Source organism: Platalea leucorodia (assembly GCF_965183815.1).
Source record: "Platalea leucorodia genome assembly, chromosome: 1".
In the NCBI taxonomy this organism is placed as follows: domain Eukaryota; kingdom Metazoa; phylum Chordata; class Aves; order Pelecaniformes; family Threskiornithidae; genus Platalea; species Platalea leucorodia.
Genome location: NC_138823.1, coordinates 78,934,353 through 78,947,358, shown reverse-complemented (window position 1 = coordinate 78,947,358; position 13,006 = coordinate 78,934,353). Strand labels below are relative to the sequence as shown.

Below are 13,006 nucleotides of genomic sequence, written 5' to 3'. Positions count from 1 at the left end.
ATGATACTGTAGACTTCTCCTCTGAAAAACGTTGACTTGAATTCTGTGTTCTGGTGCTGGTTCAGTTGCTTTCTGGAGACCAACCCTCTCTCCAAGGTACTACACTAAACTACAATAAAATGAAGATTAGATTAGGTTTTGTTTCACTGTCAAATATGGCAAGAGTTAAGACTGAAAATGTTTCCCTCCCCAAAAGGGAGGTTCTTCCCTTCTTTTAAAGAAGTGAAATGAACTTACTTCAATACTGCCTCATTTTTGGATGATTTGTTAAAGATGTTTTTGCTTGAAGAATGCAGCAATATTTGGTAAACATAATAGCTCATATAAGTATTTATTCTTCTCCATATCAAGAAGTTGCTACAGCTTCTTTGAGTGTTCTTATTTCTGTTAGGAAACTCAAGAAATTACAGGTTTATTAGTTTTTTGCATCTGCCATTTGTTTTGTGTGTTCATTTGCTGTTTTCCTTTGTAGGTGTCACCATAGATGTTATAATGATTTCAACCACACTCTTGCAGTGTTCTCCATTGCTGGCTATGCTTTATACTATTTACATCTTAAACTTTGCTTTTCAGTTTTAGAGATCATCCTTTGATTTTGTCCCATGATCATTTTGTTCATTATAGACTCTGTTGCCTCCAAGCTTGTTCTCCACAACTCCATCTCAGGTTTTCCATTCACTTCTTCATAGTCTCCTATGCATTACATAGTAATATTTCAACTAGAATTTTTCTTTCCTCTTCATCTTCATTCACAGTGATTAGATTTCGAATGTTCAGTTGCTGGTTTTGCAGTTGTCTCTAGAAGTATAGCGGTACAAGTTAACAAAGCACATTATTTACTCATTCTGGCCAGTGTCATTATCTTTTACTACTGCTGTATATACTCGGTCATCCTTAACCCAAGGCTCTCAGGTGGCTGGATCCATTCCAGCATGTCTTGCTTACGCTCAGGATGCAAAGATGCCATTCATTTGAATTCTTAAATAGCTGTTGGACTCAGCCTTGACATTTGTGATGAAACTGGAACTTTCCCTGTGTCCATGGCAATAAAGTTACATCCATTAGGAAGGTCCGTGTTTAGTATTCTTCTTAGCTATTTCTTGGCAGAAGTGGACAGTTAGTTTGATTATAAAGTAAATATTCACTTGAAAGATTTTGACAGGTCTGAAAACCTCTGTGTGCCAGAGCCGTATTCAAGACTCATTTCTTTCGCTACTTCTCTCTTTATTTTGCTTTACAACTGTGGTGTGAAAATGGCTGAACAGACAACACTTTTCAGGATGGGACTTTTGCAAGTTCTTTAGGAAATCTGCAATCTTTGCTGGAGGCTGGATGCATAATGTTGCACACATTGTAGTAGAATTGGAAATACTGGAGCAAAGTACCTGGCTTTTGAAAGTACTGATGATTTTCCTCTGTAAGGAAGCCTGGTATAGCCAGTATTACACGCTAGTATAGTTTGAAGAGGTTGATAGCTACATACCTTTGCTATGTACCACAGTCTGATGAACATAGCTGCCAATTCAATCTGTGTCTGTCTCAAAGTTGCAGAATAAAAACAGATCCTCACCCTAGTGTGGGCTCCCAGGTGGTCCATGCAAAATCGCAGTTGTAGACAGGAGGAATTTAAAGCAGAGAAGACAGGTTATAGAAGGTCAGAAGTAGGAGAGTTTACTGAGGCAGAGGTAGATCTCAGATAACATTTTATTCCTTTTTACTGAACTTGCATATGACCCCCATTGCTGCTGTGAAGGGCAGTGTTTCTTCCTGATAATCTGTGGGATCTCTGGCACTGCTTCTTCACTTAAAGCCCAGTCATTTATGACTTTTGACATTTCTGTATGAGTGCTGATCCTCTTAGATAGCAAACAGGAAAGGAATGATTTGGGAGATGCTGAGAGAAAGCAAAAGGAAATGGGAGGAATGGAGACTATGCCAAGATAAGAAGGAAGAACAAGAGCAATGACAGCCGTCCTGGGGAAGGCATTAGTGCTGCAGTTCTCAAAGTGAGAATATTTTATTTCGTTCTAGGGTAATATGCTGCTGTAACCATATTCTGCACGTCATAGACCTGAACATAAAAAAATTGTAATTCTGCCCTCTACAGTAAACAAATTTACTGATGAGAAAAGAAACACAAAATATTTGGGTTTGATCATATTTTCCTGTCCAAAGCTGCAGTTCTAAATTAAATGTGTATGTAGGCATGGGGGAAGGAGGCCTCCAGTAATGTTTTTTTTCCTTCTCTTTTATGTTTGGGGAGGTGACAGCAAGTGACTCAGTCTGTAGATGCTAGACCCAGCACAATGGTAGGAAGAAATATTAGTCTGTACGAGAAGCACGTGCTGAATGCGTACCTGATTTTTGTGTCATGCAGGAAAAAGATAGCAAGCCAAATGCAATGTATCATGAATCATACTGAATCTGTTGTCTGCCAGTTAGACAAGTGATATAGAGTTGTACTAACTGATCTATAAAGTGATACAAACTCATTTATGTGTGTAAAATGATCTTACTGCTTCCTCTTTTCTTTCTCTAAGTATGTTTTTCCAACTTCTATGCTCAAAAAAATCATTTGTTTTTTCATTCAGTGACTCATGCAGCCACTGATTTTTTCCTGTGCACTTCTCAGACCATATTTTGACCTTGAAACTTGCTGTAATTATAGTTGAGATTTTGCATCCAGCAATCACCAGTGGAAAGACTGCTTGTTACGTTCTTCAGTTGAGCTGGTTATCGCTTAATTGTGAGACAAAATTGACTCTTGGCAAAGGTTTAATTAATTTTTGACTATAACTCTACTTTAGGTTGTTTGGGAAAAAAAAGTCAAATTAGAATTTTTTTTATATCAAAAAAGTTAAATTTTAATGAAAATTAAAATTGTCATTTAATAAAAGGTTTTTTCCTAACAAATATTCTTACATACTGTAAATCCTGACAGGCTTGTTTATACCAAGAAAGGAGAAAAATGTAAACAGTTATATGAAGTGATTATATTAAGAATTGAGAGGTCAGTCAGAAGACTTTAACATGCAGACATGATCTGTTACACTCAAAATCTTGTTATGGACAAAGGGGAATGCACTTTATATACTGAGCTAAGCATCTATGGTTCATCTAATTAGTTTTGGCTGTCTAATAAAATTAAGTCCATATTATCTACTTATTAATTTTTTGTTAATAATATGGTTAAAATCTTATATATAAACTTCCTACTAACTCCCCCTGTTATTTGGTGTTATGGTCCCCCCTCCAGTACTTCTCCAGGTCTTAATATTGACTATTCAGTCTTCCTCAGGAAGGAGGAGAAAATTAGGATCTTGATTTCTCCACCTCCTCTTCAGTTTTGGAGTCTGCTTGAAGCTACTTTTTTTTTGTATTTTCTTAAGGTTGCTTACTTGCTGTTCCTCACCACTTCCCGGGCAAAGTCTGGGAGCCGCACGCTGCCCTCCCCCAGCCCCATAACCCCAGAGGGGCTGTTTGTCCCGCAGTGACTACACAGGGGTGCCAGCCCCCTGCCCCCGGCACTCCCAGAGCAAAGCCACCACAGGGAGGCCACAGGCACGTGGCCACCAGGCAATTGCTGCCAGCTCTTACCAAGACAGGACCAGACCAGTGCTGAGACCCTGTGCTGCCAGCTCTCCACCAAACCTCTGGCTTTGTGCTAGTGATGGCAAAAACCACATTTACTGGGCTGCAGAACAGAGCATCCCAAACATTTGTCTTGCCATTGTTACTGACTCACAAGAGATGTTACAGTCTTTCGAGACTTCACGTGAGGAAGAGCTGACCTCAGTATGTGTTTGCAGTGTTGGGTCTTTAATATTTACTATTGCTGGCACATAGAAGATTGCATAACGCAGTTTTGGTCAGATAGCTACCTAAAATATTTATCAGCGTGAGAATGTGGTCCTTTATGTTCAGAAAGCTACCTAAAATATTTATCAGTGTGAGAATGTGGTCCTTTGTGTTCAAAACAAATGTTCTTTAGTATTTTTATGTTATTTAAAAACTTTGCATGAATGAATCAGAAATCTCATCAGTCGTCTGACACTGGTTTGTGATGCTTAACTGTCTTTCCTTAGAAATCGCAAGAATAGAAGTGAAGAGCAAATGCTAAAAGATATGATTTTTCAGAGGTCAAAATCCAGATAAGTAAGAAGGGACACAGCCTTGTTTTATTGTTATATTCACCTAGACTCAATTAAGACCTGCAGATATTCATGCATATGTGCATTATTAAATGAATGCGATACGTGTCTAAAACTCATACTTTTTAACACATGGAATTTTAAAACAGACTGGGGCAATGATGGACTTTAAATGGCTTTAAACATAGTAAACTGTAGTACAATCTGAAATCAGTAACCCTTGCTGTGAATGTGCATTTATAGTAGCCAGACTTTGAAAGATTGTTTTCTAGTGACTACTGCTGTGGAGTCTGTTCTGCACTAACAAAGTTATTTTTTACTGTATTACATCACATAGAAAAATTTAATGGCTGTTTTCAAGTTCTTTTCACTGTATTATAAGCAATTTCGGAAACTCCAGTCAAAGTACTCCCACATTCTGAGGCTTCATTGAAAACATCTGGCATGGGACAAAGATTTGTTCACTGAATGACACCAAGTAGGTAGAATTACTAATATGATTTTTAATAGCTGATTTTCCTCTTGCCTTTTCAGACTATGGCACTATTAAGAAAGTACTTGCCCCAATGAACCAGACTTCAAGCAGCTGCCTACTTGAGGAAATCGAACTCCTGCCAAAAAGTCAGCGAGAGCCCATCAGGAGCCTTCAGATCCTACACAGCCAGAGTGTCCTTTTTGTGGGCCTTCAGGAACACGTGATTAAGGTCCCCTTGAAGAGATGTCTCTTTTACAAAACGTACAGGTATGAAGAATCAGCTGATTTGATTTGATTGAAGAAAAATGCTTGTGGGGGATGTGGAAAATGGGAAGGAAAAATGACTGAGTAGGAACCAAATTAATTACCTCTCTCAGCAATGACTTTCTATGTACACTGTTTATCAGAAGTGTCTCTGACTTCTTTTACTAACTTGTTAGGACTAGATGAGACTTTCAAGGAATTATATTGATATTTAAGTGTCATTATACAGATTCTGAATTGTGAAATGAAACAATAAGAAATGGTTTATATAGAAAACAGGTATCTGATAATGTGCAATAGCTGCTGGTTTAATGTATTTAAAGCTTGAGACTTGGACACATTTAAGTTGGGTTTTTTTTTTTTAAGCTGTATTATAACTAAGTAAACAGTATCTCCGTGGGTTCAGAAAGAAAACTGGATTGGATGAACTGAGAGTTAAGACTAGTTGGAAAAGTGGCTATTTAAAGGTAGTGCTGGATCAGGAAACCATAATAAATGTAAATGTTCTACTAGGTGAAAGCGTTACGCAGCTATCAGTTGTTTGATCAAACAAGGAAAATAACTTACAAATTATCACTTGGTTTTAGACTGTATTATGGTAGTTGAGGAATTTTAAGTTCAGCATACAACTTTTTCTATAGCTTATCTAAAAGTACTTTTGGGTTGCGAAACATGCTATAAGAGATTGTTAATTTAATCTAATTAGTTATATCTTCCCTTTGATATAAGCGAGGTTGCAGTAATACAGTACAATTGTTCTGTTTTACGTCAGAGAGACTTTGAACCAGTTTGATGAACTTTTTGAGAACTGTGACAGATGCATTTGGTTGTTTTTTAGCTTGTTTTTCTTTCAGCTTGTTTACTATATGTTCCTTTGAAAAGCTGGGCTATTAAGGGAGGGAGAAAGGCTGCCAGTTGCCTTTCTTGGCTGCTACGCTCAGGATCACGGAGATGTTATTTGTGCAGCAGACAGAAAGATTATACCTCCTGTGAAAGGCAGTGACCATTTGCATGTGGAGACATTTCTGGCTGTCAGAGGGAACACGTGGGCGGTCACAGCAGGGAGGTGACCACAGGACGCACGTGTAGAGCTGTGGCTCAGAGGCTGTGGAAGGACTTTTCCGAGGGACATGGCTGTACGTGGGGACTGGTGCCATGCAGGAGGCCAGTGAAAGGCTACCGGGTTGAGAACAAGACTGAAGAAAAAGCTGTGCCCTGGGAAACTGAAGCAGACCAGGGAAGGGGGAATTCTCCTTATTACAGTTCTTTACCAGCCCTTTTTGTTTATGCTGTCTTATGTAGCCTATTTTAGGTATTTTCTACTAAAACAGTAGTGTTAGGATGCTCAAAGCCCCATTGGAAGTCCTGCAAAGCTCACTTTAAGGAAAAGTTATATATAGGCAAGTCTCTGCATCAAGCTTTTGGTTGGTTTAGGGGCCAACACAGGACCAAGTTTCATCTTTCTTTGGTTTAGCACGTTGAAACAGGATGTGTGGTGGTCCTGTAGCCCTTTTTGTTTTGTTTCCTCCTTTACATTAAGTGAAGGACTTGTATTTTGGGAGAGGGAGGGGTGTATGTGTGTATATCTGGAGAAGGAAAGAATATAATGACATATTCTTGTGCTTCTCTCTTTTCTTGAATATGACATGGTTATGACGTTCTGGTTGTACAAGACATTAAACATGTTTTCTAAAGCAGATGTGTTTATTTCAGAAAGGGATATTGGGCTGGTATCCTGTGTTTTCTTAGGGACTCTGTAAACACAGAGAGCTCAATAATACAGGTGTCCCATATTTACACCAAGTCTGCACTCTACTTGAAACAGTGCAGGGCTGGACCCTTACTAACAGTGAGATGTGAACTCCAAAATCCAGAGGTGAGGCTTCCATAGCACCTGCTTAACTGGTACCTGTGTGGAGGTCCCACAAGGTCCCTTGTACCTGGGCTTCTGTCAGGACTATTCCCGAGGCACATCAGTGCTACCCTGGCTGCAGGGCCCAAACATGCTTCTGCCCTTGCAGAGTGGGACCACTGTCTCAAATCATAGACCCCACACACGGCTGCAGGCTAGACATTCTCCCTTTTCGAGCAGTGCAGTCTAATTGACTAGATTTTACGAGTGTTTTAAAAAAAAAAAAAAGTGGTGGTGTTCCCATTTTACTGAGTACAACAGTAGTTAAATGACTCAAATCCTGCTGAAATGATAATTTATTCCTCTGCCCAGAGGTATGTGAAGTCTCGTCTTCCACTGGAATGACTTGCTTAAAAGGAGATAAAATTATTACTTGTGGGGTTTTTCAGTCATATCTTTTGTAGTTGTGTCACTTTGCTTGGAATAATTAAACATCCATTGCACCAAAAGGGTTACCATCCATGCTTTTTTCCCGGTTAAGGAAGAGTTCACCAGCAATTCTATCTCTGTTTTGTGAGAAAGGAGAGGATTTACAGCTGTGATCTAGATGAAATAAGGCATCTCCTTGTCATCTATCATTAGAGACTCAGATTGAAAAACACAGACATAATCTTTCTCTCTCCTGTCACTTACTTTTTGTCTTGACTATTTTTTTCTTGGCTTATGCTGGATTTCGAACATATTTGGTTCTCTATAGGTGGAGAGAGTGTAGGTACCTCACTTGGGGTTATAAATTTCACTAGTAATGAAACATCTGAAACTTAGTCATTGCATTGCTGGGTGCATTAATACTCGCATTCTTGTTATACGTTGCCAAAATTACTTCTATACTATAGCAATGGGTAAACTGAGTAATGAGCAAACCTTACCTAAGGAAAATGCCTTGGGGCATTGTGGTTCTTTTTTTGGATTATTTTAATTTTATCTTTTCACATTTATCATACTTAGGGCTGTATAACTGTGCCAAGGCTATATTCTGAACTTCCATCAATAATAACTAGAGTTTCTTCCCCAGATGAAGGGCATGTGTAGTCTTTAATATCTACTTCACATAATTTTTGAGAAATCGAGCATCCTTCTGTATAAATAACAGCCTTAAAAAAGCCAAAAGGCTGAAGTTGTACTCGCTCGTCTGTCCTGCCTTTTTGTGTCAATGGCAGAGTGCTCACTATCTAATCTTTTTTAATCATTTTGTTTAGGTTTATTGCAAGGGTTTCAGACAATGCAACTTCAGTCCCTCCGTTGAGCAGACTGTTCCACAAGCTAATATCTCAATGTCAAGATAATTTTCTTGAGATTGTCTATTTTTTAATTTTTATTTCATTATTCTTTGTTTTATCTTCACGTACCAGCCTCTAAAGCATGAGGTTATTGCTTTTATTTGTAGTTTATTATGTCTCCTTAATTATCACTCTGATATGCTGTAGATATTTAGCTAATACATATTTCCTTGTAAATCTGTTCCTCCAGCACTTTCTTGTGGTGGAGTCCCCTCTGTGACACAGTGTTGCCTGTGACAGACCTTCCTTCTGATTCAGGACAGTCCTGTTCTGCCAGCTCATGGCTCTGCTCCCACAGACATTGTTATAGAAGGTCCTTGAAAATGTTGGTTTAGATTTGGAGACTAAATTTGATTTTTTTTTTTTTTTTTTTTTTGTGTTGGAGGTGCAGTTCAGTGCACTTTATTGCTATGACAGGCAGAGCCTGTTGTCACACCTGTACTTTGGGTTGCTCAGCACTTTCCATTATGCCATGATGTTTTCGTTGTTTATGAGTTGCCCGTGTTAGTTATATGGATTGACAGTTTTCATGGAGGGGTCTCCCGCAGACTTCTGCCAATGGCTCAATAGTTTTGAACATCCTGTCATAATCCTACTGTTTTCAGGAATCAGCTAGGAAAAAATAGTTTGGGCCATGTGAATTCTTTCAAACGGTTATCCAAAAAGCCCTGGCATCTTCATGCTCCAGAAGGAAACAGCAGAGCAGTTACCTTAGATTGGCTGTCCTTGGGGATAATCCTTAAGATTTGACCAGGTTATTATCACCTGAGTATTGCAACTCACACGTATTTATCAAACTTTTACAGAAAACCATCAACGTTATTCACTGGAGCCATTATTTTCACTAAGAATTCTCCAGCTCTCTGTACTTCTTCAAAGTTGAGTAGGCCAAGCATAAAGCACAACTGACTTTTGTATACCTGCTAATTAACTATAATGCAAAATAAATAGAATGATTATCATGAGAAGATAACTATTAAATTCCCTAAAGTTGCAGTGCTTGCTATTTACTTTGAAGGCTCTAAGCATCTGTAATAAGGAGGAAGATCTGTAGCAGGGGGGGTAAAGACTCCGTCCCCTGAAACAAACAACCAGTCGGCTTTTATTGGCAGCTGTTGCCTTCAAAAGCAACCTTGGATGGCAGTCATTTCTCTGCGGCAAATTTGTCGATGTAATAATTTGTACTGGAGTTTTCAGTGCATCAGTTTTGAAAGTAGGGGCAATGAAAGGTTGTATCAGCCCAATGTTCTGCAAAAATAGTACGAAGCAAGGGTCAAGAATTGGCATTTCTGATGCAAGGTAGGTTTCACACACTTAGAAGGCTTGAAAACTAATCTTACTATGATATTATGTCTAAGTAAATAAATAGTGCCACCTGCTAAAAGCTGTATAAAAGTGACTTCTCTGGTGTAAAAAAACAACTTCTGGAAATTTTTGAGTATTGTTTTTTATGTTATATGCTTAAAATATTATTGGGTCACAAGATTGTTTTGCTAAGTAATGTTACCATAGCTATTCTACTATAACCCTGACTTTTCTCTCTCTGTACTCCATCATGTTTATATTGGCTTCTTTGTTAACCATCAGCTATGCAATCTGTACATACGCAAAAGGTAACTGTAGCAACACAGTAATAAGAGGGATACTGGATTAACTAACAGAAGAAAACAATTATTGCAAATTTGGTTGTGCTTTATTTCATTCCTAGAACTCCAGCAAGGTTATTGGATTAAGTATTTCAACCACTGTTGCATCCCTTTATTTTTCCTTGGCTATAGATGTTACTTCCTCAGAAGTACTCTCACACTCAATACAAACCTGTTTTCCTGGGAATAAAACACTGTGGCTATCATTACGTAGTAGAATAATGATTCCTATATACTAATATTATACAAGTTAACGACCAGTAATGCGGTCTAAACTGTTACTAGGTGCTAATGTGTCCAGAAAGGCTTGCCAACACATGGAATTGAAATTGCTATTTTGAAATAACCATTCCAGAATAGTTATTTTTGGATATCCAGGTGGATTTCCTTATTTCAAAATATGCAAGCCTTACTCCAGTTTAAATCAGACAAACGCACTGCTCCATTAAAATGTTGGTACCACTTGAGGCCTAATCAAAATTAGTGATTCCAGAGTAATATTCCAGAATCAAAATCTTCATAAATTTCCCAAACTAGGATAAACCGTAGTCCTGGCTGCAAGACTAGATTATATGCACATTTTAAAAACGTGAAGTCTCTTCTTAGGCATTAGATACACTGCAAAATTATCTTCAACTGATGTGAACTTATGAGAAGACAAATAAAGTCAGCAAAACTATGAAATAAGCATGGTTGCAAGTCCTCCTCACTCAAAAGAAGTAGAATATTAATCCCATATTGGGGAGGGGAATCAATTGAAGCTCTACAGATCTGAGGTTTCTTTCTTCCTCTGTGAGGACCAAGGTTTTTGCAGAAAGTGTCTTTGTCTATCTGGCCCACAAAATGCATCAGAGACAAACTATGCATTTACATTTTGCTGCACCTGAAATATTTAGTCACAACTCTTTAAAGTGTGTGATCTATGCATGTGTGTATTGTATTGTAAGCACAGATTTTTGGCAAACAAGAAGGAATTTTGATAAACAGGTAGAATTTTACAGCCTGCTCCCAATGTATTTATTGCAATACCCTATAAAGACAAAGGAAAAGGTCTTTTCCTTTCAGTTTGCAAACTTGTAATAAAACCAGAGGGACATATTTGCAATTCAGATTTTATTAGTAGGATATTATTTTAAACAAAGAAGTGATCTAAGAAATAAAAATTTAAAACAGGCATGTGGTTTTCATATGTCATGATGTAATTCATTGCTTTAAAAAATACCAAAAGTTTGAGGAATTTTAAGTTCAATGTAAGTTTTTCTTGAAAATCACCTGGCATGGATAAAGCAACCCACTTTCCAAGAGATCATTTCACTAGTTATTTGATACTTGGCAAGTGTATTCTCTGGAAACAGAATTTAAAGGCGCTGGATGGTTTAAAAACAAACAAACAAACAAAGGCAAATCTGGAAGGTTTTTTATTTCAAAATAATTTAATGTATCAGATACTGCACTGCTATGCAGCCAGGCCAGCACATATCCTATGCATCTCAGCTTACAGTGCTCTGCGTTACATACCGGTTGGTTTCTCATGAGACTTATTTGCAGTTCTCTTAATATTCTATAATCTTTTTGTGGACATTTTTATTTATTTGAAGTTTTACAGAAAATTAACATCTGAGTTTGGAGTCAGCTATTGACCTGAATGTATGAGAGAGTATTCTTGATGCAGTAGTGTGAACTGTGGGCAGGATTCCAGGACAGGAGTTTTGATGCTCTAGTTCTACAAGCCCAAACTGAGGGGTTTTAAAGGCCTTCTGCTCCTCATAATACGTTGTCAGGCCAGTGGAAGTATCTACAGTTGCTTCTGGAATGAGAGGTAATGGTGCCCTCAGAATGTTGAGATACCTTCTATCTGGTTACTACTTTTAAGGAGCCAAGTTGTACATCTTAAATCTGGGCGTCCTATCTTTGTAATTGATTCATATTCTAGTATAAAGTTAACTTCAACATTTAAGTTCAAGAGAACTAGGTTACAGGTGACTAAAACGATATAGAAGTTGTGTACGCTGTTTACATTTATATCCACTAAAGGTGTGCAGGTCTTTTAAAGACATGGGGATGCCATATGGAAGCAAACGTGTCCAGCCTGGGAAATCACTGTTATTGCTGTTCTGATCTAGAAACACATCAACTTGTGGGAAAATCCCCAAATCTGTTGCTCTTGGGTTGCCTTGCTATGTAGGTAGCTCAGATTTTCAGAGCCTATTTGCCAACCACAGATTTGCAGGCTCCAGTTTCAGCCCATCAAAAGGGCTCTGAAAACCCTAGCTGCACCTCGTGGTCCCAGCATTTCCAGGCTCCTACCTCCTAGTCAGAGGGCTGGAAGCTTTGTCTTGGCCGATTGACGTGGATGGGGACCTTAGATGTGATTTCTTTACAGTGAATGGCCAGCCTACCTTCTCTTGTAGAGATCATGCTCTGAAAGTTGTCTTTCACATTTCTTCCAAGTAGAGCCACTTGGAAGCATCTGAATTCAGAGAATTGTGTGTTATAAACAATTTTACTAAAAAAATTATACCTAAATTCCTGATTCTGCATTTGAAAGGAGGCATTTGTAAATTTAAGGCTAGTATTGTCAGTGCATGCTGCAAGATAGAATCATACCTAGATGGATTTTGATTGCCTTATAGAAAGTCAAGTAGGAGGAAGCAATAGTAGTCCACACAGAGTGGCTGAGATGATTAAAGGATTTGATTTTTCTTAACTGTACAGGCAAGGGTTAAGCAGGATTGTGAATATTTTACACGAGTCTTAGTTTGAGCTCCTAGGACTTTATAAATTGTGTGCCTACCATTTATGTTCTTATGCATCGTTCATCTATATCTTTAGATCCCCGTTCTTCATTGCACTTGTCTATAGATATACACAGATATATATATCTACAAAACCAGTAGTAAGGAAAACACTGATAGGTACCTGTGTCCATAAGTCTGGTATCAGATTTGTGTATTCATTCAGAAGTAGATAACAGAGTGCATGTGGAACATGAGGCAGGCTTTTATCTTCAGTTGTCTGTTCAAATTTGCAGTGAGGAATCTGGCTTCGGTGAAATAAGATGGTGACCCCAGTCCAGTTCCTGGTATACAAAGTGTCCAGATCACAGTTGGCAGTAATTGGAACTAGGTAGGCATGGCTATCTCAGTAGAAACAATTTGAAAGGGTCAGGAGACTCAAATATCCTCTCTTCAAAATGCTGTGTATAGGTAAAGACAGAAAAATGTCTCATTGAACAGTCTCAGAGGATGCACCTCTTATGTTTTTACATTCTCTGAATA

General features: G+C 38.3%; 1 protein-coding gene across 1 annotated transcript in view; it reads left to right on the top strand.

The window, feature by feature from the left end:
- Positions 1-13,006, top strand: part of SEMA5A (semaphorin 5A) — a gene marked incomplete at its 5' end in the record, with an annotated part of 346,806 nt that overhangs the window by 239,978 nt on the left and 93,822 nt on the right. The window contains 1 exon segment of the mRNA XM_082303954.1: positions 4,686-4,893. Coding sequence (XP_082160080.1) covers positions 4,686-4,893 — 208 coding nt within the window.